Source organism: Pundamilia nyererei, unplaced genomic scaffold (assembly GCF_000239375.1).
Source record: "Pundamilia nyererei isolate P.nyererei 1_Seehausen unplaced genomic scaffold, PunNye1.0 scaffold00021, whole genome shotgun sequence".
NCBI lineage: Eukaryota > Metazoa > Chordata > Actinopteri > Cichliformes > Cichlidae > Pundamilia > Pundamilia nyererei.
Genome location: NW_005187422.1, coordinates 1,758,069 through 1,781,189, shown reverse-complemented (window position 1 = coordinate 1,781,189; position 23,121 = coordinate 1,758,069). Strand labels below are relative to the sequence as shown.

Here is a 23,121-nt window from a genome sequence, read left to right as displayed (position 1 = left end):
TATGTCTTTGCTTTCAGTCTTTGTTAATTTGGTTGAACTTGTCAGTTCCGGTTTGGAAAGGCTGTTTCTGTTCCTGGAGACTGGGACGTCTGCACGGCATGAAGCCTTGTGTCTACATTGTGAACTTACTATAAACATATTACATCTTAATGCAATAAATACTTCATGTTATATAAAAAAGTTATGGTCCTGTCGTTTTGAACCCTATGTTTTAGACTTTGAATTCAGGGTTATTATTAAATTCTCTGTTTGATGATGTTTTCTAGCGTTTGCTGTTTAGAGTTTCTTTACTTCTGTAACTGTCAGTTTCATATTTAGCTTTAGTTTTCCTTTGTCTTGGCTTCTATTTATTATTTCATTTTATATCCAGTTCATCGTCTCATTCAGTGTTTAGTTTTTAGTTGTTGTTACATTGTTGCTATATTCTATCCTGTTTTCCCCCCCAGTGTAGATTTCATACCAGCTGCATCATTCATTTAGTTTAGCCTAGCCTCCCAAATGTCTCGTTGTAATTTTTTGTGAAGCTTCATCTCTGTCTCATGTTACTTCCTGTTTAATGTTGATGGTCATTTCAGTTTTACTTCCTCATTAATTATTATCTAATTTAGTTCAGCTGTGTCTAGTTTCCCAGGTGTCTCCGCTCTGCCACAGTCATGTATATAGTTGCTGTCTTCCTTTGTCGTTGTCAAGTTGTCTGTGTACTAAACCTGTGCTGTTTTCTCCGTTTGCTATTCCTAATATGCAATCGTTTAAGATACTTTGACTTCATACAGAGCCTGAATAAAGGTTTGGTTTTTATTCATGAAGTTCTGTGTCAAGAGTTTGATTTTGGTTCTTTTTGGCACCTCATGCTAAAAATAAATTAACACTTAAACTAAGCATTTTTTCAAATGATTAAAACAAAATCGAAATATTGGAAATCGACCTTAGAAACAATCTGAAACTAAGTTTCAAACATAAACTTAAAACAATATTAATATTAACACATGACCAGTGGTCATTAATGTAAATCAAAGCAAGCCTTTATTTCTAATCATAGGTTATTATAACTGAGTTAAACATTAATATTAAAGCTAGTATAGCATGTAAGTCATGTAAAAAAAGCTTAAAGTGTGTGTTGTGATTAGAAGTGATTCTGCCTACTTAAATGTCGTTTTTTTTATTACATCAAATCATCTATCATTATTGGGAAGATTATATTAAATGTCCTTTATGACATTCTCATATTTTTCAGCATTACTTAAGAATATGGAACATGCTTCTGGGACAGAAGCCTACAATTAGATTACTTGCTGAGAATGACCTTTCATCTGAAGTGGCTTGATAAGGCCAGCCTTAAGCATTAGGTCCACATGTAAAAGGACAGGCTGAAATTAGCAGAGGAGGAGATAATTAACCTTTGAATTTCATTCGTGTTCTTTGAAACAAAGTTTTTTGGGAGGTACCAACAGTAGCCATGTTGGCTCGCTACTATGGGTATGACCTGTACAAATTCTAAAGAGCGCTGCACTAAATCAGCCAAGTGATTCTGGCTTTCCTGTTGTATCAAAGAAACTGCAGTTTTGTTTTGTTTTTATAACAAAGGACCACAGAAATAGAAATCTGTTATCAAACCAAACATTCAAGAAAAACACTAATGGTTTGTCTTTGTCGAACACGAGATGTTTCATGATTATTTCCTATTGCATTTACAATGTGCACTTAATATGCATATGCATGCAACACTGCAAAATCACAGTTTTGGGGGCTGTAGTGTTAAACTGCAATAATTTGTCAGCATTGAAATAAACCCTGCTTTGCTCCAAAGGTTGAGTAATAGACTGAGACCCAGCAGAATGATGAAGCACACAGCACATACTTTAGGAGTAAATCAGTGACTACATACTGCCCAATATTGCCTTTAACTAATTTAATTATATGTAATTTTTCCAAAACATTCCATGCATAAATAAACCTTTAATTTTATATATATTTTAGTTACATTTTACTCAAATGACTGTTCTGATGTTTGAGGGTGAAGAATCATTTTTGAGTGTACCCCAACAGTCTATAAATTCTATCACAAAACAGTAAAACCTTTTTGTCGCACTAACCAGTGTTCTTATATGCTGTTAACTGGCATAAGTGTGAGCTCACCATCACTGCGGAGCACAAGTGGAGTGGGCGGGCCCTGGACACGGGTCTTGGTGACGGTGTTGGTCACCACACAAGTGTAGTTGCCAACATCTGAGGGCTCCACTTTAGCAATGTACAGATTCCCTGTCTCCTGGGAGATGAAGCGACGCGTATCCTGCTTCACAAATGTCGGGTACTCATTGAAGATCCAGGAAAATACCAGATCTGTGGATAAGGATATAAAAAAATATATTTAAATGCAGGAAGGGCTCAAGAAAAGGGTAAAGGGAACTGAGATTTTTATGGGTGATGTGGCTGCGGTGTGAAATAAGCTTGAGACCACCTCTGGGGAGTGAAAACGGTGACTAAGTTGTATCATGCTAAGGTGAAAATTGATAACAGGATCCGTGAGAGGTTGAAAACAAATGTAATTATCCGGATTCACTTTAATGACCATTTTTCATGTTGATTAGGTCTGAATATGCAAATAGGGATTTGGGAGATGGGGTTTGTGTTGTCATGAATAATTACTGCTCCCTAGGCACCCTACTAGAATTCACAAAGGAGTTTCCAACAAAGATGGCAAAAAAGTAGATAGGGACAATAATAAGCAGAAAATGAAAAGAAATGATAAAAAACAAAAAACAAAATAAAAACCCAAACAAACAAAAAAAGGTTAAAAAAAACCCTCTTTAGTCCAGATAAACCAGGCAACTGCCTTCAAGAAACTTCAGTCCAACTGGAAGGATTGTACCAAGAAGAAATACTCTGAAAGCCAGGAAACTTTGCATTTAGCATTCAACAATTTCTCTAAACATAAGTTTAGAAATTCCAGTTATTATCACTTCCAGGAAGTGTATCCATAAATGACAATGCCTGTGATTGAACAGTGAGAAACCATTTTGACCAGTTTGTGTTATACTGTGATGATCAAGTTTTCCTTTAGTAAAGGAAGTGCAAGCTAAAAATAGTTAAACTACTACTTTAATCACATTTAGTGTTAGCAGCAGTGCTAACTGCTAGACACATTTCAAGATCAAAATGAATCGATTATAGGCTTTTGTCTCCTTCAAAAAACCCTTAAAGCAACACGCTTCTCTATCTATTTATATATACACACACATTCTCATTTTGCTATCTTAGTGAGGACATCTAATTGGCATAACGCTTTCTCTAGCTGCTTACCCTAACCATTATAACCCTGACATTAAAACCACATTTTGAGCCTCAAAAATGCTTTCAAACTCATGATGTGCGTCCCCACAAGTACAGTAGAATGCCAATTTATGGTCCTCACAAGGATGCCTAAACAGGTACACACACACAGACACATACACACACACACGCACACACAATGCATACATGTGGGAGCCAGTCAAGTGCAGCAGTACCTCATGGTAAGAGCTTACACCCGGGTCACAAAATCACAAAGCTAACCAAGAATCAAAACACTGCAATCATCTTAAACCCCAACTCAAACCATATTGATTCAGTCAGCAACATTTCACTTCTCTTTGTTCCAAGCAAACAAAGACTTTGTCAGCACAGACACTGTGTTACAGACACAACTATGATGCAAAAGGTTTTAAATTGATGCAGGAGTCATCGTTGCTATGTCATCCTGGGAAAGCACCTGGCAGGCTGCTGTAATACACACCTATAAGCATGTAGGTGTCAGCTGCTCCCTGCAATGCCATGCTGGAGGTTTTGAAGATAAGTGAGGCACACATTTCCAGGTCATGAGATCCAAGAGTTTGCCAGCAAATAATTGTTAAAATAATACCAAGGATTACTGTGAGTAGTAGCTTTGAGTCCATTCATACGAGCCAGCCTTAAATTCACAGACATCAAAGCTGCTTGTTTCTACACAACCTTTTGAGCAGCCGCTGAGAAAGGGGTGAAACTGAAGCTCACTTTAATGAGACTTATCTTACCGTTAAAAAGCGAGATCAAGACAAAGGACTTTACTTCAGGCACTTATCTGCTTCATTAGGCCTCTGATTTGACATTATGGGAAGTTTTAAAGAAAGAGAAATATTAGAAAAAGCAATGGTCTAGACAAGTGTTGAGGAGTTATTAAAAATGATAATAATTACTCCTAATAATAATTAATGGCTGGATGTCACAGTAGATTAAATTAAGTAATTGTGAGACTCCAGCAACCTGGTCAATAATCTAATTTAGTGTGAAACGGTGCTTAAATTGAGACAAATGCTCAGCAGAAAACATGTAAACAACAAGCATTTTAGGAACAAAACCCAGCATATACACTGTGGTCACTCCTACTGGGACCGTAATTCATCCACTGACATCATCTCTACTGCTGGTTTCACAGAGAAACCAGACACGCAATTAGAAATGAACGCGGAGTGTTGCCATGGCATCTAAGATGAGCCCGAGCATTATACATACCCCATACGCGAGCAGTTTGTCACAAACAGTGTTTCCCAAAGCCTCTATTTATCTTTCAGCAGCGATTTGAATGAATATAGAATCTATCGGTATCAGTGGGTGAGGTGATCACTTTACAACTTTAGTCACTTTATTGATGTCAGCTCATCAAATCTGAATGTTGTGACATAATCTGCTATTGTGGCGTTCTGCAGTCAGCATTACTGACAGCCATGAACTATTCTCCTGCTGCGCTTAATCAAACTCCACCACTTGTTAACGGACTGGCAATTAAGCAAAACACCCTTAGAGGAACCCTTCCCTTCACCTCCTCTAGCTGCTTGGCAATTTATCACAGCAGGTCTGCATACTCCTGCTGGCTGTAAGGAGCAGGTACTGTACCGATCAGTGCCATTTGAGGCTTGGGCTCTGGCCGCTGTGTGCACGCAGAGCCGAGCACAGACCGATGACACAGCGGAGATCCGTGGGGACGAGGGACACTTCAAGGCAGGATAAGGCATGTTGTTTGTGTTTGTTTCCTCTCCAGTGCTTTTGGACTATGGCTGCACCTGCTCTCGCTCTATGTTTAAAACCCATATGACTACATGGCACAACATGAGCCGGAAAATACCGCAGAGAGCACAGACATAATGAGATGTCTCACACAGCTGGCCGAACGGTCCTCACACAATCATCCAGGGCATTGATTTTATGGGTTACACAACACTGATATAAAAACAGTACATCTTCAAGGCAAATTGTTGAAGAAATCCAGCTGCTCTGCAGAATTGCTATTACTGCCATGCTAAAAATATTCAGACTGCAGCTTTTACACAAGAACTGACTTGTTTTAGATTTCAATTTGAAAAGTGATGTTGAAAACACTATTTCAAAGCTGAATCATTAAGAAAGTTTAATGTTGAAAAGAATTATTTCTACAAGAGCTCAGTTTGGTATGTCAAAGAAAAAAGAAACTAAATTTAACTTCCAAAACATGATCCATGGACAGGGGATTGCAGAAGTCCCAAAAGAGTTTTTTGTGGTTCCCCTCTGGGTTAAAGATCACTTTGCATGAGTCACAATGAATAAAGCTGCTTCGCTCACACAAAGAGATCCAGGAGCAGCTTCAAAGGACAGGCCTCACTGAATATTCAAAGAGCGAACAAGACGAGGACGTCAAACATGCCCGTCTCTTTGCACAGATTTGCTATTATGGAAAGACGGAGCACGAAGACAAAGACGGTGGGCAGTAATCACCCAGCAGGTCTATCATTCTTTATGATGAGCTGAAAGAAAACTACTTCATCAAGTTGTGGCATTATGGATGGACAGTTAGACTGCGCTGTGTGAGTATATCAGCAGATATGCTTCAGAGATGGTGGTTTCATAAAGATAAGCACATAAAATGCAAATGCTCTAAAAATTCTGCACCAGAATGCAGCATAAATGTATCAACAATACTAAAAGTGCATTTTCTATTCAATTGTGATTAAGAGATTTAATAAAGTAGTAGCTGTGTCATCTACACTGACTGATTCTTCTGGAGGTTTCTTCCTGTTAAAAGGTGTTTTTCCTTCCTACTATTGCCAAGTACGTGCTCATGGGGGTGCGCGAATTGTTGGGGATTTCTCTGTATTACTGTAGGTCTTTATCTTTCCCATGTACGGCAGGATGCCTTGATGCAACTGTTATTGTGATTTGGTGCCATATAAATTAACTTGAGGGATTTTAGGGAGTCACTGTGGTCCTGTGTCAGTCAAAAGATGTTGAGTGTAATTAAGCAGCCAAGCTCAGTTCTTAGTAGGAACTGTGTGTCAAGCACCATATAGCTTCAGGATCACTGCTTCATTTAGCACTGACAGAGTAACTGAACAGGAACACTGGCCAGATGTCTCTCGTGCCACAGCAGCCTCAGTCATGGTGGCCGGCTGCTAGCTAACCTTACTGCTCAGCTATAAAAACACACTGCACATGCATAACAGCCAGTGCCACTAACTTAACATCTTGAAGGAGAATTTTTCTGTCACAAATCATAGTCCAGGAGTCCATGACACTTGGAACACTACAATCCTTTTTTCAGCATCTTTATTTTGAGAAATGATACTGCAGATTTAATTTAATTTAATTTGCATTAAATCAACAGCAACTGTTTCTGTAACATGAAATGACTTCATGTGTCATATAAACTCATTTGACTGGGTAAAAACTTTGATGATGACAGTACTTTTTTCATTTGGCCTAAATAAACAAAAAGAAGAAAAACCCTTAAAAAGCATATGGTTAATAGTTTACATAATGTCGTTCTGTATCGAGTGAAACACAAAGCATTACAGCAGTACAACAACTATGCAAAGATGTACTTTCACTGCTTGGAAACATACACATATTTGCCCTCTAAGATACGCAGCTACCTTGAAATCTTAGCTTCTTCCTCCTGTTTTGTTTTCCATGTTTTATTCTCAACTTCATTTTTGCGTCTCCTTTTGTAACTTGTAATAAAACTTAGACTTAATTTCACGAGTTTCAGTTTTCCTGCTCTCCTCTGTTCACTGTGTTGTTAAGCCTACACCTCCATGTTCCCTCATTTTGTTACGTCCTGTCTTATTTTGGTAGCTCCTGTTTCTTTTCTCTTGTTCCTCTGTCTCGTCATCTTGTGTCTCATAGTTGGTGTTCTATTGTAGCTCTCCACTACATTAGATATTCCATATGTATGTAGTGGTGAGATAGTCTCTCAATCAGAGAACCAAGGTTACAATGTAACACCCATTTGCCATCTTCCTAATCATTATGTGTGCATTTGTTTGTCACACTGTACTGCTGTCTTCCCTCACGTGTCTTCTGGTTTGGTTTGGATTTTTGAATTTTCTACTTGCCTGAATAAAGTTTTTTTCCCCAGTTGTTTTAATTATATCTACCAAGGTTAGGTTTTGGTAGCGTGTATGCGCGAGCATGTCATTGAAACATGATAGCTCAAAAACTAGTTTCTGAATTCTGTTAAAACTGTGTAGGGATGTAGCGTGGGGTCGTGTTAGTAATCAAATAAAATTTCACTAAAATTTGTCAGGTTTCTAAGCCTTGTAACTTAGAAACTATGATTCCTATATAGTGTGTATTGTCATATACAACATGCAGAAAGTATGTTATAAGGATTTAAAATATCATGTTACATTTGACCTTTGACCTGTGCTTCAAGGTCACGAGCTTGATTTGAAGGTCAAAGTGACAGTAATACTATCTAGAGCCATTTAAACCTGTGATTGTCACTGCCATTGTTTGTATTGATAACATATAAGTATTTGAGAATTCTAAATAACACCTTATTAATTGTATTATTAATAATATTTATTGACTATATGCACATTACAGTAATTGTAAAATTGTTATGTATATAAAAGGCTATAGCCATTTGAATACATAATAATTTGGATACATATACAATGTTCCCAGAAAGGTATAATATCCTTTTAGGCAAACAAAATAAACGTATGATTAAAAAAAATAAAATATAGAAAATGCAATACTACTCCTTTAAAAGTAAATACTGCCCAGAGATTGAGTTCAAGTGCTTCTTATTCAACGAGTCTGCGTCTGGGTCTTTATTGCAGCAGCCCTTTAGTTTCCATATACAGTGAAAAAAACACAGCCATCAAAAGACGTATGCATAATGAATTCTGCCACTCACAGCTATGCTTCAAACCAAGTCATTAGAAATGCATTCAATTTTCTATTAAGGCTTTGTCCAGTGAAACTCCAGTGAAATGAAAGGCATGTGCACTTGTGCTAACAGCTGATTTGAGGTAGAAAAAGGACATGCAGCAAATGAAAACTGAACAAATTTGCAGAGGAGTAAATAAATTTATAAATAAATTTATAAAAAATAAATAAATTCAGTGACGTCAGCCAGTCGCTAAAAAAAAAGGTAGCCATGTTTTTGGTTTCGTGTAATGTGATTAATTTCTCCACAACACAGGCCCCGGCCTGCTTCTCATCCTCCTGCTGTTGCCCCAAGCCTGCACTGACACTGTCCCTGGGGGTGGGGGTGGAGGCGGGAGTGTTGTGTGCTTATCCGCTAAAAGCAATTCATATTAATTTGAACACAGACGACAATATTTACAACAAGCACGAACGACCAAAGATCTCGCTCTTGTTTTTTTGCCAGAAAACAAAGCACCCATCTGTCAATAAAGAAAGACTTGAGGAGTTTTACTGTTACATCAGTATGGTTTGGCATCATTATGTATGATCAGCACCAGTAGCCTCATCACTTCATATCAATAATAGATGTAAGGGCACGCTGTGACAACAAGATGCATTTTTAATTGCCCAATTACAAAGCTGTGGGATGTGAGCATACTGCAAAAAAAAGAAGGCAAAAATTTACAACAAAACAGCACACAGTTGTCCTTTTCCAGGATGAATAATTCTCTGATTACAAGCGTCACGCACACGGTATTACATACTGAGTAGGAGGGGTTGCTGGGTATGTGTCAAACTGGGTAAAAAAAAACAAAAAACACACACTGAGCTAGTACAACATGATCTAATTTTTTTCTAAAGTACTTCATGAGCTGATGAGAGGAGGGCACAAGCAGCAAAACAACACGGCTGCACAACCCACACGAGGAAAGCCCCCAAAAACAAACGTACAATTTATTCCTGTTAGAATCTACGCGCTCGGTGATTTAGGAGAGCATCTTCAGCACACAGACAAGCCAAAATAAAAGAAACTCGAGAGACGCCTTCCACTGTTAGACTACTGTCATCCCACGTTGTGTAACTGAGTGCAGTACTCCCATATCTGCTCCAGGCTCCGAGAATCCTCTGATCCACTGTTTCCTTTAGAGGACCGGACAGGATGCACATGCTCAGCGCTCTCGAAGCCTCGGGTGGGAGGAAAAACAGGACAAAAGACACACACACACACAGACACAACTACTCTTGGAATAGACACAAGTGATTTCAGTCTTGAGTGCCCCTTAAAGGTCTCCCCCCATTAGAAAATAGAGGTCAGCAGCATTAAGTCCACGACTAAACACAGTAGTCGTGCAGTACAAAGAGCGCGGTTGGGTCACACTGGCAGCCCATTAATGCGGTCTGCTTTGAAAAAGACAGACAGCCTCGCAGCCCTTCTTGTTTCCTCTGATCCACACTGACAGACCGAAGGGGAACCGGACTGCACATTTGGGAGAAACAAACATCGCAGCGGCGGCTCGGTCTAAAAAGAAGCCGGCGCTGTAACCAGGTTGTGTTAATCCATTCTCCTTCCTTGAACTCTGCAGAAAGCAATTACCATAGATTCCTGCCATGCTCTGACACTGGCCTGTCAGCTGGGGAGCAAACGTGTGGAGGCAGCGTGGAGGCAGCACCTCACTCTGCCTTTGTGCTGCAGTCTGGTCTGGCAGGGTGTGTCGTGCCTGATTCTGCACTCAGCCCCCATTTCCCTGTCTTCCTATGGCTGATTGTAAGTGCAGGTAGCATGTTTGATGACAATGGTCACGCTGGAAGACACGCAGCGGAAAACAATCGCGGCTCCTGCTCAAGTCCTTGTTGTTTGATGTGGTTTTGGAAGCCAGGTCTTCTCGTATTACAGATTCAAGACACTCATAGTTCATATATCACGAGTCCTACAGTCATCACATTTTCCTCAACCTAAATTTAATTATTTTTCATTTAGTTGGAAAAAAATACTATGACTCAAGTTAAGATCCACTAAACCTTTAATAGTTTATTCAATGTGCATCTATTCATTTAACATATAATGAGATTTGCTTGTTGTTGCATCACTTTGTAGCTGACGGCCGGCTGCTATAACATGCTCCGGTTACATAAAGTATCTTGAATGTTCACTCACTGGCCACTTTGTTAGGCACACAGGTTTGACTGCTGGTAAATGCAAATCACATGTTGGCAGAACAGTCAAGACAACCAGCTGAAGTTTGAACCAATGGTCACATTACACAGACAGAAACTGTGGAAACTGAAATCCTACAGCTCTGCACTCATTTCTTTATATTTTGATTCCAAGAAGCCAGAATTTCTGGTTATTCTTTAAAGTGATCTTTAGTTACGAACACAGAAAAACTGTAAACAGATTTTGACCCATCATGCCGTACCATCTGGAAAGTGTCTATTTGGCGACGGCTTCATTTTTAAGCGTGACAATGATCCCAAACAGCCTGCTAATGCACTAAAAGCATACCTGGATAGGAAAACACTCAACAGAACACTTTCAGTCATTGATCGGCATCCCGAGAGCCCAGACCTCAACATTATTGAAGCATTATTGTGTGGGATCATCTTGAGAGAGAACGCAACAAAAAGCACCCAACATCCAAAGAAGAGCTTTGAGTGTCCTTGAAGAAGGATCCTTAAAAAAACACACACATCAAAGCTTGTCTAAGAGAGCTCAGGCTGTGTTGAAGAATAATACCTGTAATACCTGTAGCTTACCTCTTAATTGTAAACAAACACAGTGTGGCCCCAAATTTCCGCTCATCTTGTGTTTACTAAGTAAATGAATTTCCTTCTATACCAAATATGCACTTTCAAACTAATTTGAATGTTTTTGTCTTCTATCATGTTCAGGTTTCCTCACTCCACCCATATCCCATGATCCTCGCAAAATATAAAGAAACAAGAGGTGGCTTGATCATTTACACCTGGACCTTAGCCCTGCTGTCTGCACAGTACTGTATGTGTACTACGGCAACCAAGTGTTGCAGGGAATCACTGGACATTCTGCTGCCACAGACTCTCATTAGCTTCACACCTGATGCTCTCTTACAAGCTGAGAACAGAAGAACAGGCGTGCACGCCACATCCTCCATGTTCATGTTTCGTTTCTTTCTTCTCTTCTCTTTGCTTCACTGCCATACATTCTCACTCCCCTTCCTCTTCCACGGGGGGATTGCCGCACCCGTAAAATGTTTATTTGAGCAGGTTCCTCCATGCTCGCAAATTGCTGCAACGCTGCTGTGCTCAAGATCTATAAATATGTTTTACAATACTCAAACTCAGGACTTACAGCTGTGGACTTTTGCCTGCTTGCTGTTTTGCAACAAGGCAGACTACTCTGCATGTGATAACTTGCAAATTGTAAACGGTTGTAGTCATTTGTCCAAATTTCCTAAAACATCTGAAAATGCTAACAAAGAACGAGAAATGCTCTTTCTGATGTGCACAAGTAGCACAGTGTTTGGAAGGATTTTACATAGGGGTCAACTGTGTATACATTGCATGACACAAACTGATAATTAGATGGATTCTATGTATGTGTTGCTCTAATGTGTTGGATATGCATTTCCTTTTCCCTCTGTTTTGCTTTTCTCACCTACTGTTGACTAAATAAAGGACGATTACAAGTGTAGGGATTAAACAGCATGTGCACATGTGCAGAAAACATGTGACCCCCGTCTTTTTTCCATGTAATTTTTATTGGGCATCATATCATGTGACCTACCTGCTTTACTTTCTATTCTCAGACACTCACAGTGGAGTTTGTCATCCTGGCATTAATATTTCTCTCTAATCTGTGAAATGTCACATTGCTCGTAAATTGTGAGACACTTCACGATCCCTGCAGTGCCGTGTTTGTGATGTAACATGAATATAAGAACAGGAATAAATTAAGCAAACACAATGATGTGAGGAAACATTGAAATCTTGCATGAATATAATTAAAATCTACACAATGTGATACAGTCTAAACTGAATGCCTTTTCTAATTACATCACCTTGAACATGTAAACCGCGCAAAGTGCAGCAGCGGCAAGCTGGAGCAAAGATCATCGATGAGTCTAAGAACAACATCACCAGCAGTTTAACCTTTGATACCCAGCCCCACCTGTAACTGACTTTGAAATGCACGAAAACAAAAGGAGACGTGTGCCTCTGAGAAATCTGTTTTGACTATAACCTCTGTTCCCTGAAGGAGATGAACAAGATTGCAACATCCACGCAACATCTACCCGATGCTGCGTTAGCACAGGCGTCAGCTTGCATCATTCTTTCAACAGGTAAAAAGAGATCACAGCGGGACGTACGGGACACAATAAATCCCCAGTAGTCCTGCACTCGTGAGACACTCTCTGTTGCCACAGATGAAGCCGGCCCTTTACCGTGAGGAAAATAATGTGTAAAAAATATTTGCCCAAGAGCCACAGCAAACCTCCCCCTGAGTGTCCACCACTGACGCAGCTTTGCATTCTTTTAGCATTGTGTCACGATGTAAAGTCTCAAAAAAATCAGAATTGATGCAGCAAATATACTTGTTCCATTCATTCTTCTTTTATGCAAAGATATAATGCCTACATTTCCTACAATACAACTCAACCCCTGACAGGTCAGTTTAAGATGCAGGTTTGTTATACTGAAAGTTGCCAAAGCAGCAAGCCTCAAAGTGTGGGCTGCGGAGGTCTGGTTTGCTCTCGCTGTTCTTTCATTTTCAGTCTTGTCTTCTTCTTCTGGGTTGGCCAGCATCATTTGAGGCATTATTTCAGGCTTTGCGAGGCTCCCTCTGGAGTCACAAAATGCTTCGCAAATGCAGTACGACTCCCCCACATCGGTCAGCAGGCAAACTTTACAGAGCTGAAGTCTGTATTGTAGTTTTGTTTCCACTTTGATGCTGTTACTAAAGGGCCGTTTCTGTACTATTTGTCATGCCAGTGAACCACTGAGAAAATATTTTTTCATTTCTCGAATGTGAATCGTCGGGTAAGTTTCTCTGATTTATATCACTGTGAATCAAAAATCTTTATTAATGTATGGTTTGGTAAAAGCTGATAATCACACTTTGAAATGCATTCAAGAAAATAATGAATTAGTCTTATCTTTGAACTAAAGATGGTAACCAGGTCTTCTATAACTTGAACTCTTTCAACACATGAGAGGATTTTCTAGGGTATGACTTAACTGAGTGTGCACAGATCTGTGCACAATCCCACTAAGTGAGCTGAATTCTATGCAGCACCAGAAGCAGTTAAAGGCCTGTGATGGCAAGCCAGCTATAAAAGTGCTATGAATTCAACTTACAACTGCTGTCCAATGCTCTGCTAGGCAAGCTAGGTGTGTGGACGGAGCTGTCATGTTTTCGACAATTGTTATTTTCCCCTTGCACAGCAGGTGACAGCGCATTTCTTCTGGGATGAAATCCCCACAGGCACTGAGGGATTTGTGTTTATGTGGCAGCACAGTGGAGCCCAAGGACATGCCATGTGACTGCAGCCTGGCAGAGGGGACGCAGTCGCTTACACGCCATTAAAAAAACCCCCATAAAGAAAAGGAAAAAGGAAGTGGTCTTTATACATGGAATGACATGAACGTATATTTGTGTGAGGCCGTGAATTACCCTCTTTTTAATGCTTTTATACCGCACACACAGGCGTGCGTGCACTCCAAACACAACCATAACAACAACTAGTGTAAACTTTAAGAAGCTTAAAGGAGATTGAGGAAACATGTCACTCACACATGTCTTTTGGGAAATGTGTGCGTTCTCTGTTCAGACTCCTCTGTGACCTTTTCATACGTGATTTGAAACTCCAATCAACTCCCGAGTGTCACTCTCAGAAAAATATCCCATTTCATGCCACTGTCATGTTGTTGGTTGCTTGTCTGCAAAGTTTCTTCTTCGGCATGAGGTAACTGCTAGATTATATCAAAACCAGAAGGGTTTGCAGAAGAGGCTCTGTTGGCTCAGCCATGGACGGTGTGACAGTGACATGCGATATTATTTCAGAGAGCTGAAGTTTCCAGACAGATGAAGAGGGAGAAATATGATTGAATACGGGATTGTGAACGGAGATTACTCATGGAGATTGAAATGTGTCAGCTGCTAATCAGATTAAGAGCAGAATAATCCCTGATGGGAAAAAAAGAGAAACTACTAAGTATGAGTCAACAAATACCACGAAATAAACATGTCGCTCCTCATGCTGCATGAAGAGATTAAAACTTCATATAGCCTTTATCAAAGTGCGCCTTCAGAAGGAATTTAAATATCTTATTTTTGACAAGCAGAAGGATAGTTGAGCTGCTATTTGAATACTGTTGCCAGGCGACTGATCAATATACCAACAGAAAACCTATAACAGGTTGACAACTTCAGGCAGCTATCATTGGACATGCTATGTTAATTTCATGTGACGTACTTTAATCTTATTTAAGTTTATAAATCTTTATGTTTTTCTTGGCTGAGCAGTTTAATATCTGTGATGTTTTAATGTCAGTAATAATAATATTTTCTGTATAATAGGTTAAAAGAAAGTAGAATAGTATGGTCAGAAAAAAACTAAATGCTCACTCAATCATAATTGGATCATAAATGAAAAATAAACTTCAGTATTTTCATATATTTCCAGCTCTCCTCACCTGAATGACCAGACAATAACTCCTTACAGGTGTGTTCAAATTCATGGCTGCATCCTCCTGAGGACCGCGGTCTAAGTGGGCCGGGTCTTCCGAAGGCCAGATGTACGGGGGATGTGATGTGAAAACGATGTACGGGGAGTTCGCTGTCATCGCCCCGGCTAGCTATCGAGATGGTGGGTAACAGACGTCTCCGAAAACGTCGAAGCACTTTTCCAGACATGCGATGTCTTGATAAACTGAGCAGATATTTGATGTTTACACAGCTACATTCTCGCCTGAAAATATCGTAAAAGTTTACTTTGTGACCCAGAAACGGTAATAAAAGTAATATTAAAACTTAGTAGCGGTCGCCATTGTTGGAAATTGGAATTGGCTGGGCCACGCCATGAATTCTGGGATATGGTAGGCCACGAAGGACACACCCGACCCATCCTTCAGATTCGGGGAAAAGGAGGACGCATTTGTCGGCTGCATTCGGAGGAGTCTACGAATTTGGACAGCCTTCGTTGCGTCGTTGTGACGTAATCAGTCTACAAATGCGGCCTCAGGAGGATGCAGCCCATGAATCTGGACACCGCCTACATCACGACTAGCATAAACTAGGATAACACGATAAGGGAAGACAAAATCACCACATGATAATATGCACACCCTTATCTAATAGATTTTAGTAAGTCCTAATATTACCTTGTCATCTGTATTATAGTTAGTGACGCAATCCCTGTTTATCTGTCATTACGGTGTCATTAATCATAGTTTGTATTGTCACCAGTAATTAATCTAGGCAGCTGCTGTGCATGCTGCTTATGATATTTGCTTCCATAATATGCAGGTTGCACGTCATGCTTATCACAAACACACATGTTGCTGTTATCACCACACAGTTATGTGTCTGTTTACTGTAGATATAGCACAAAGAGATGTGCTGACCAACCCCCCCCTAAAGATACACATGCACACATCCGATCTAATCCTGGTTTACATACAGCAGATATGTGCTTCCCTTCCAGCACATTCCCTTAATTTTCTGTTCCTTTGAAATCATTTTCTCTATCACCATCCCCATCTACTTCTTGTGTCCGAACGCATCTTTCTGCATGGGTGACTCCATGCTGCTTACAGCGGGCAGGACAGCTGTCTGCCACACATAATGTGCCCTCTGAGAACCCCCTCTGGCAGGTGGAAACCCACCAGAGCCTTGGGCTTACACAGAGGGTCCTAACTCCATGGGAAGATCTGCAAACATATGGCACTGAATAGGGATGTGCAGAGGTTTTCCTTGCAAGTACCACCCACATGCAGAATTTGATTAAAATGCAATGAGGTCCTTGTCAGGGAAGGAAGGTGGCTTAGGTGGCTCGACAGTCATTATTGTCCTGTTATTGACTGTCACTCTACCGATGCCACATTGTGATTCATCCTCTCTGTGCCAAAGGAGCATCATAAAACTTGACTGCACACGACTGAAAATGATCCCCCCCCCAGTCTACCAGTGCACCACAACAAGCAGAGAATGTGTGTCATTATCAACTTTTCATATAACTCTTCGGGGTTTGGGACAGGGTTAGCTCGTTGCTGAAAGCAACTGGATGAAACTGTCTAATATTTTTTCTATTCAGAAGGATTGCTTTCAAACAAACCTTGAAATGCTGTCAAGCTTACAAGATGTCAGCCTGGTGTCGCATTCAGAAACAAACACAACACAGATTTCAAACATGTATTTTGACCGATTGAAAACTGCCAGGTTAGCGGCCTCTCTTACACCCTCAGAAAAGAGAAAAATACTGTTTCCTGAATATAAACCTGTGTTCTGTTGTTATCATTCTGAGTCTCCTTTCAGGCTGCCTGCAGATTAAAAAAAATGTCTTCACATCCTGGATGCATGGCCTTTTCCTCATTAGTCATCTTGTTTCTGTGAATTTATGAGAAAACACACACCATTGCGTATCTTTTGACACGCCAAACAGATTTGCAATAAAACAAGGACACAACTGAGATTGATGACTGAGCTGCTTCCTGAATTCATGTCTCTAGTAGAGCATGTAAAAGCTTTTCAACCGAGGCTCTGCAGCTTTTTACTGTTGTCCAGCATAGTGTTTCTAATCACACAAGCAGTGATATTCATCAAAACATTCCCTCGCATGAACTGGAGGATTGTATTTAGGTAACATAGTGCATGGTTTGTTTAATGAGTTCTGAATACTTGCTATGTTTTAACAGCTTGGCAATATTTCACACATCTTTTGAAATTAATTGTTTATTTAATTATACTTATTACGCTCTGTGTACCCTCAGAGAACCCATTTTTGTTAGTGACACCTTTGGAAATGAAGCAAACTTAAGCTAACGTTAGCTCTCTGTTGAAGCTCAGAGCCGACTACAGACACTCAGATTTCAATTCTTATTCATAAAGATGACAAGTAGGGATGGGTACCGGTGTCCGGTGCCATGATGGCACCGGTTCTGACATAAACGGTAGTAACCAGACCGAAAAGCAGCGCACATTTCGGTGCTTTTTTTTCCTGAGCTGTGATACACTTCTAGACAATCATTTTACGTTTCCCAGGATAGTAGGCGGGGCCAGGTACGTACGTTCAGTTAGAGCAGAGCTACAGATTAAAAATGTCCAAGGCGAAGCGGTCAAAAGTCTGGTTGTACTTCACAGCAAAATATGCAAACTCAGCAGCAACAAGTGCTTTAAGCTGATACTGTGATACTGTCAAAGGAGGTAACACCTCAAATCCGATGAAACACCTGGCGACGCATAGCGTTTTTTTAAAAGCCGAGAAATGCGCTGTATTTGATAGCTTGCTGCGAGACCTCACACTGTGCACGTTGGGTGGGTTGCCAGTTATCGGACCCGGAGCAACATCCCCCAAAAACCCGAAGAATAGAGTCCTGGCCCCTAGCCCTGCCAATGTAGCAGAAATGATGAGGATGATGATGGCAGCAGCCGTTCTTCTCTGCGTGAGTCGCTTAATGTTGTTCGAGTGTAATTTACGTTGAGTAGGCTAACCACGTTATTACATTAATGCATGTAAGGTGAACTAGCAAACATCATCATAGCTACATGCGGCTGTCTTCTTGTTTGATGGCAGATACTCCCTTCACCCTGGACAAAAAGGCTAAAATGACCAAAGAAAAAGTGGGAAACAGCTGAACATGAGAGGTTTTTGGACAAAGTTTGTGTTTTTTTTCCATTGTTTAAGCACTGCTTCCAGCCAAGAGTGATACCATATATGCCCCATAGCTGCAGAAAAGGCTAACATTGTTATCTTTTTCCAAAAACAAAACAAACAGCTGAACATGAGAGGTTTTTGGACAAAGTTTGTGTTCTCCATTCTTTAAGCACCGGTTCGAGCACCGTTTAAGCACCGGCACCGTTTCAAAAGTACCGATTTGGCACCGGTATCGGATAAAACCTAAACGATACCCATCCCTAATGACAAGCCACAGGCTTTTAGTTGTTGTTTGTCTCATTTTTTCAAGTTAAATGATATGGAAACAAGCTGCCTTCACCTATGGGAGTACCACCCATGCCATGAAGCTCCCAGCACACAGATTTTGTGCTGATGTTAATGCCAGAAGAGGTCTGGAACTCTTTAACTTTATGTGATCTGTTACTGATTTTACACACCTGTGACACTGCATGTGAAAACACCTGAATTAAAAATTAAAGACTTTTGTCCAAATAGTTCATGTCTCCATTCGCTATTGTGAATAAAGTTGCATACTGTATGTTTAAACCAGCTAAAAGTGGAAAAAATGGCAAAACTATTTCATGTAGAATTTGTGAAATACACAAATGTGTGCATATCTGTGTGTGTGAAAAGTATAGGGCCCCTGTGATTTGTCTTCTCCGTCCCCTGGCTTGGTTACTAGTGAAAAAACAAAAAACGCCTTAAAACCAGTCTTAAATTCATAGTTTCACTGTTCCAGAAGCTTTGTGGAAAAGTAAAGCGACTTGTTTTAAGGAATAAACAAAGTGCCTGGTATTTATTGGGTCCTATTTTCAGACTGGTATTAATACACATCATGCGCTCTGCTGTGGAAATAAATCATCAGGCTGGTGTATGTGGTTTGTGACTCAGTAAACTAACAGATAGCGAGAAACGAATAAGCAAAAGAAACAAAGTTCACAGATCTTAGGATGAATAAATTGTTAGCTTTAGATTCTGATGACAAGAGCAGAGACAAAAGAACACCACCAGGAGCTAAAGCGTATTTGTACGCTCGTTTTATAATGGTGTAAAAATAACTGGAACTACTAAAGTGAAGCAAAGAAAGGGAAACAGGGCAAGAAACAAACAAACAAATAAATAATAAAATTGTCAAATTACAAACAAGCAAGCAAAGCATTACAATCACACAAGCATTAAACAAAGCACAGATTTAGTCATTTCTCAGGGTGAGCGCTCACTAATTTTAATTCAGTATGTTTTATGCCACTCACTTCCTTTCAGGCAAATTAAATTTGAATTCATTCAGAGGATACATTTTGCTGCCTAACTGCAAGGCTTTATGTCAAAGGATGCCCTATCGTGCATGTTCACTCTGACCCTAGCATGACGCCGAAGCGCCAGAGTAGCAGCGGTGCGCCCTGTCACCCGCCGTGCAGCGTGCCGTTTCAGATGCAACAAAGCAGCGTATCGGGTCAAAAAAGAAAAGCACTACTGGCAAAACACTTAGCTCTTTGCCTGCTGATTGATTGCTTTTCATTGTTGCCAGTTTGAATATGCTGTTCCTCTGATGGGCAGCTTGGCAGAACATGTAATCGTGTGTGTGTGTTTGGAGCCAATAGCCTGGCCAGGATTTGTGGGGAAGCCTGTTGAATCCCGATTTAGTGTCTGCTGTCTGATATTTTTGTCTGAGTGAGGGATTTGAAAAATGCCTTGAAAATAATTTTGTGAGCTAACACTCAGTACGGACTGGCAGGTGAAGATAATCGCAGTGAATTTCTCATCAAAGGTCATGCAAACCAACACGCTCGTGCATGTTTCAAACGTGCGAGGGCTCTGGGGCAAGATGAGAGGGTATAAACCGAAGACGTTTTGTCCTCGTAAATGTTTAATGTTAGAAGAACCACAGCAACAACAAATGATTAAGGCTGTTTATCCAACTGAATGACAGAGCGGCGGTAGCTTCTATTACAACAGAGAGATGTAATTTACTAAAATGGACTTCTAACTGACACCTTGTATTGGCTCTGTTTATTAGTGAGGAGACGAGTGTCTTGAGGGGGCTTTTCATGTGCCTGTTGGTCTTAAAAAACACAACCTAATTGGATTATTTCAGCACAAATCGGCAGATATGAAGAGAATCAGCGAAGCAACTATTCACAGTATAGAGAACAATCAAACGCGGGCATGTCAGCTCGGCTATTTGAAAGTAAATCTAAAATTCCAAATTACTCCACAGCTTGCCAAGCTTTCACCGGTTAAAACCCCAAAAGGATACAAGCTGCAAACAATTACAATCAATTCAATGCGAGCAGCATTTTTACTAAGCAGACCAGTGTATGAATCAGTGATATTTGTTAGGTAGCTGTCAGCTGGGAGAATGTAATCCAAGCAGCTGTTGCATTTAGCACTTCCAATAAGTGAATTGAAGAAGCTGCACAAGGACACATCTGCTGCAATTAGACAAATGGAATGAAGGGCTTGGCTTAAAACTTGATTTTTAACTGAGGAGTTTACCTCAATTATCTTTTGGTGTTTTAATAAAATTGTCCAAATACAAAAATAACCGAGGCTTATTATTATTATTATTATTATTATTATTATTATTATTATTGTTGTTGTTGTTGTTGTTGTAACCGCAGTGAGAAATTTCTCAAACTCAGATTTAGTTTCAATTTTGAATGGCCTCATAAAAATACAGTGAAGTTGACCTTTAACTTTTGAACATATATTTTAAAAAAAAGTTATTTTTTGTGAAATATTTCCACATTTTGTAGTTGAATTGCTTGCATCAGCCAAATTCTAAGAAATTCCCTCAAGGATAAGGTATCACATTCCCGAGTTATCTAGGCTGATGGCCAATAATGTGATTGTAATCAGTTCCTCTGGTCACAGCCTGCTCTGTGATGAAAAAGGACAGCTTTTCAAATGTCTGAATAGTGCATGTAATTCATGACACTATTCTCTCAGTTTGAACTAACCATATGAATGATCTTGTCGCTGCTTGAGCAAGATCAGTACATCTAAACGAACCCACCTGAATTCAGAAGGCAGCCTAAGCTTACCTACTGCACGGTCTGGCACGGTCTTCTCATCTGGCTTTCAGCAAGAAAGCAAAATCATTTGTATGCTACCTTCTCACACCGTATAAAATTCAGAGTATCGTTGCCTTGAGCTTGAGAGCAAACGTTGCTGAATAAATAGAGCTGCACAATAGTTTATTTTAACTGCCATGGAAATGAAGTCAAAAAATAACCCTCTCATCAAAGCGCATTCAGCTTTAGGCTCCTAACAGAGAGGCTGTCCCACTTCCCATGACCCAGCCGAGAGTGATCACACCTACACGAGGCACGAATCGCTTGGAAATTTTTCCATCCCCACAGCGTCAGGTTTAAGGTGTTGATTACCTAGCGAAAGCCGCTGTTAAACAGGTACATCTCAAAGAGCTCCGTCTGAAAGCGCTTCAGTCATCGTTACTTTGCACAGTGAGATAACTTCCAATTTTCAGTGTGAAACGGACACATGCTCGCTAGTCAACTGAAAGAAAAAGAAAAAGCAAGAGAACTTATTATTTTTACCTCCAGAATGAGGAGGAGGGCCGCAGAGCAGAACCACTCCTTGACCTTCACGCACTGAAACAGAGCTTCTTCTCTGAGTCTTGAAGTTTTCCAAGTCTGCAAAATAGAAAAAACAAAACAAGAAAACAGCAGTAAGTAAAATATTCCACAAGCTGGAGGCTGTTACATTTTATTAGCATACACATGAAGGTGCTGTCATGAACAAATTACTGTTTTTCTTACTTCTTTTCAAGGTCACATTGTGCGCAACCTAAAGCAGCAGGTGGGGAAAACGCTCACAACAGGTTGCCTGTTTATTACAGAGCTCGCAGACATAAACACAGCACACACTCACATAGCGCCAGAAAGTTCATGGCCTATATTTCTTCAGACTGTGGGAAGGAACTGATGCTTTATCCTGTCAAATACAGTACTTGTAAACTCTGAGGGCCAGAGTTCAAACTCACAGCGTGTCAGACGCTGTTGCAAAAAACCTGAAGCCCCGTGCCAAGCAAATGATATACAAAAACATGACGTACGGAACATTTTGAGTAAGTCAGAAAAAACCTTTAAAGACTGCCTGAACCTTCAGCAGCAACAAACTGAACATTTTTGGCAGTAAACAGCCTTTGGCTTTGCCTCAAGCCAAATCATCCCCCCCACGTGCGCCTGTGCTGCCGATATCCAAATTCACAGAGATGGTGCCACAAGTACGGGGGTTTTGGTGGAGGAAGACAGCAATGAGTGATTTAAAAGACGCACGGGTAGCGTAAATCAGTACAGGACAGATAAGTTGTACCTGACTATTATACATCAATCAAAGTCGTCATAGGAAGTGTAAATGCTTTGATATGACTAAAAGGACAAATGAATTAAATTTCTCATTTATTATTGTTAAAAACCTGACAAACTCCCTCCGTGATTAATTAGAAATAAGAATTAAAAAGTAGAATCTGGATGAAAAACTGTGATGAATTTTAGAAGAAAAACCCTTCGGGGACTGAGCATTAGCATTACTTTCCAACGCCTCCCCTTCAACTGGGTAAAAGCATTGTCTTGTGAGTACAGCGGACAAAGTTTGCAGCACTATGAACACGTTTTGGATGCAAACTCAAAAATCTTAGGACTGTTTTTTCAAGGCACCCAAAGCGCTTTACAATGCCACTATTCATTCACTCTCACATTCATACACTGGTGGAGGCAAGCTACGGTTGTAGCCACAGCTGCCCTGGGGCAGACTGACAGAAGCGAGGCTGCCATGTCGCGCCATCGGCCCCTCTGGCCATCACCAGTAGGCGGTAGGGTAAAGTGTCTTGCCCAAGGACACAACGACCAGGACAGAGAGCACGGGGATCGAACCGGCGACCTTCCGGTTACAGATACGCTTCCCAACCCCCTGAGCCATGGTCGCCCCATGAACATAAATATGTGTTTGCTTTAAAGAAGAGAAGAGATTGTGCCTTTGTTCAAAGGAAGGGAGCTACATTCAGTTATTTGGCTGCTTTTGTGAG

General features: G+C 40.4%; 1 protein-coding gene across 1 annotated transcript in view; it reads right to left on the bottom strand.

Annotated features, from left to right (window-relative positions):
• Positions 1–23,121, bottom strand: part of cntn4 (contactin 4) — a 184,181-nt gene that overhangs the window by 85,090 nt on the left and 75,970 nt on the right. Inside the window, exons 5-6 of the mRNA XM_005726628.1 lie at positions 21,632–21,727; positions 2,137–2,340 (exon numbers count right to left, since the gene is read on the bottom strand). Of these exons, the coding sequence (XP_005726685.1) occupies positions 2,137–2,340; positions 21,632–21,727 (300 nt within the window). The remainder of the gene's footprint in view (positions 1–2,136; positions 2,341–21,631; positions 21,728–23,121) is intronic.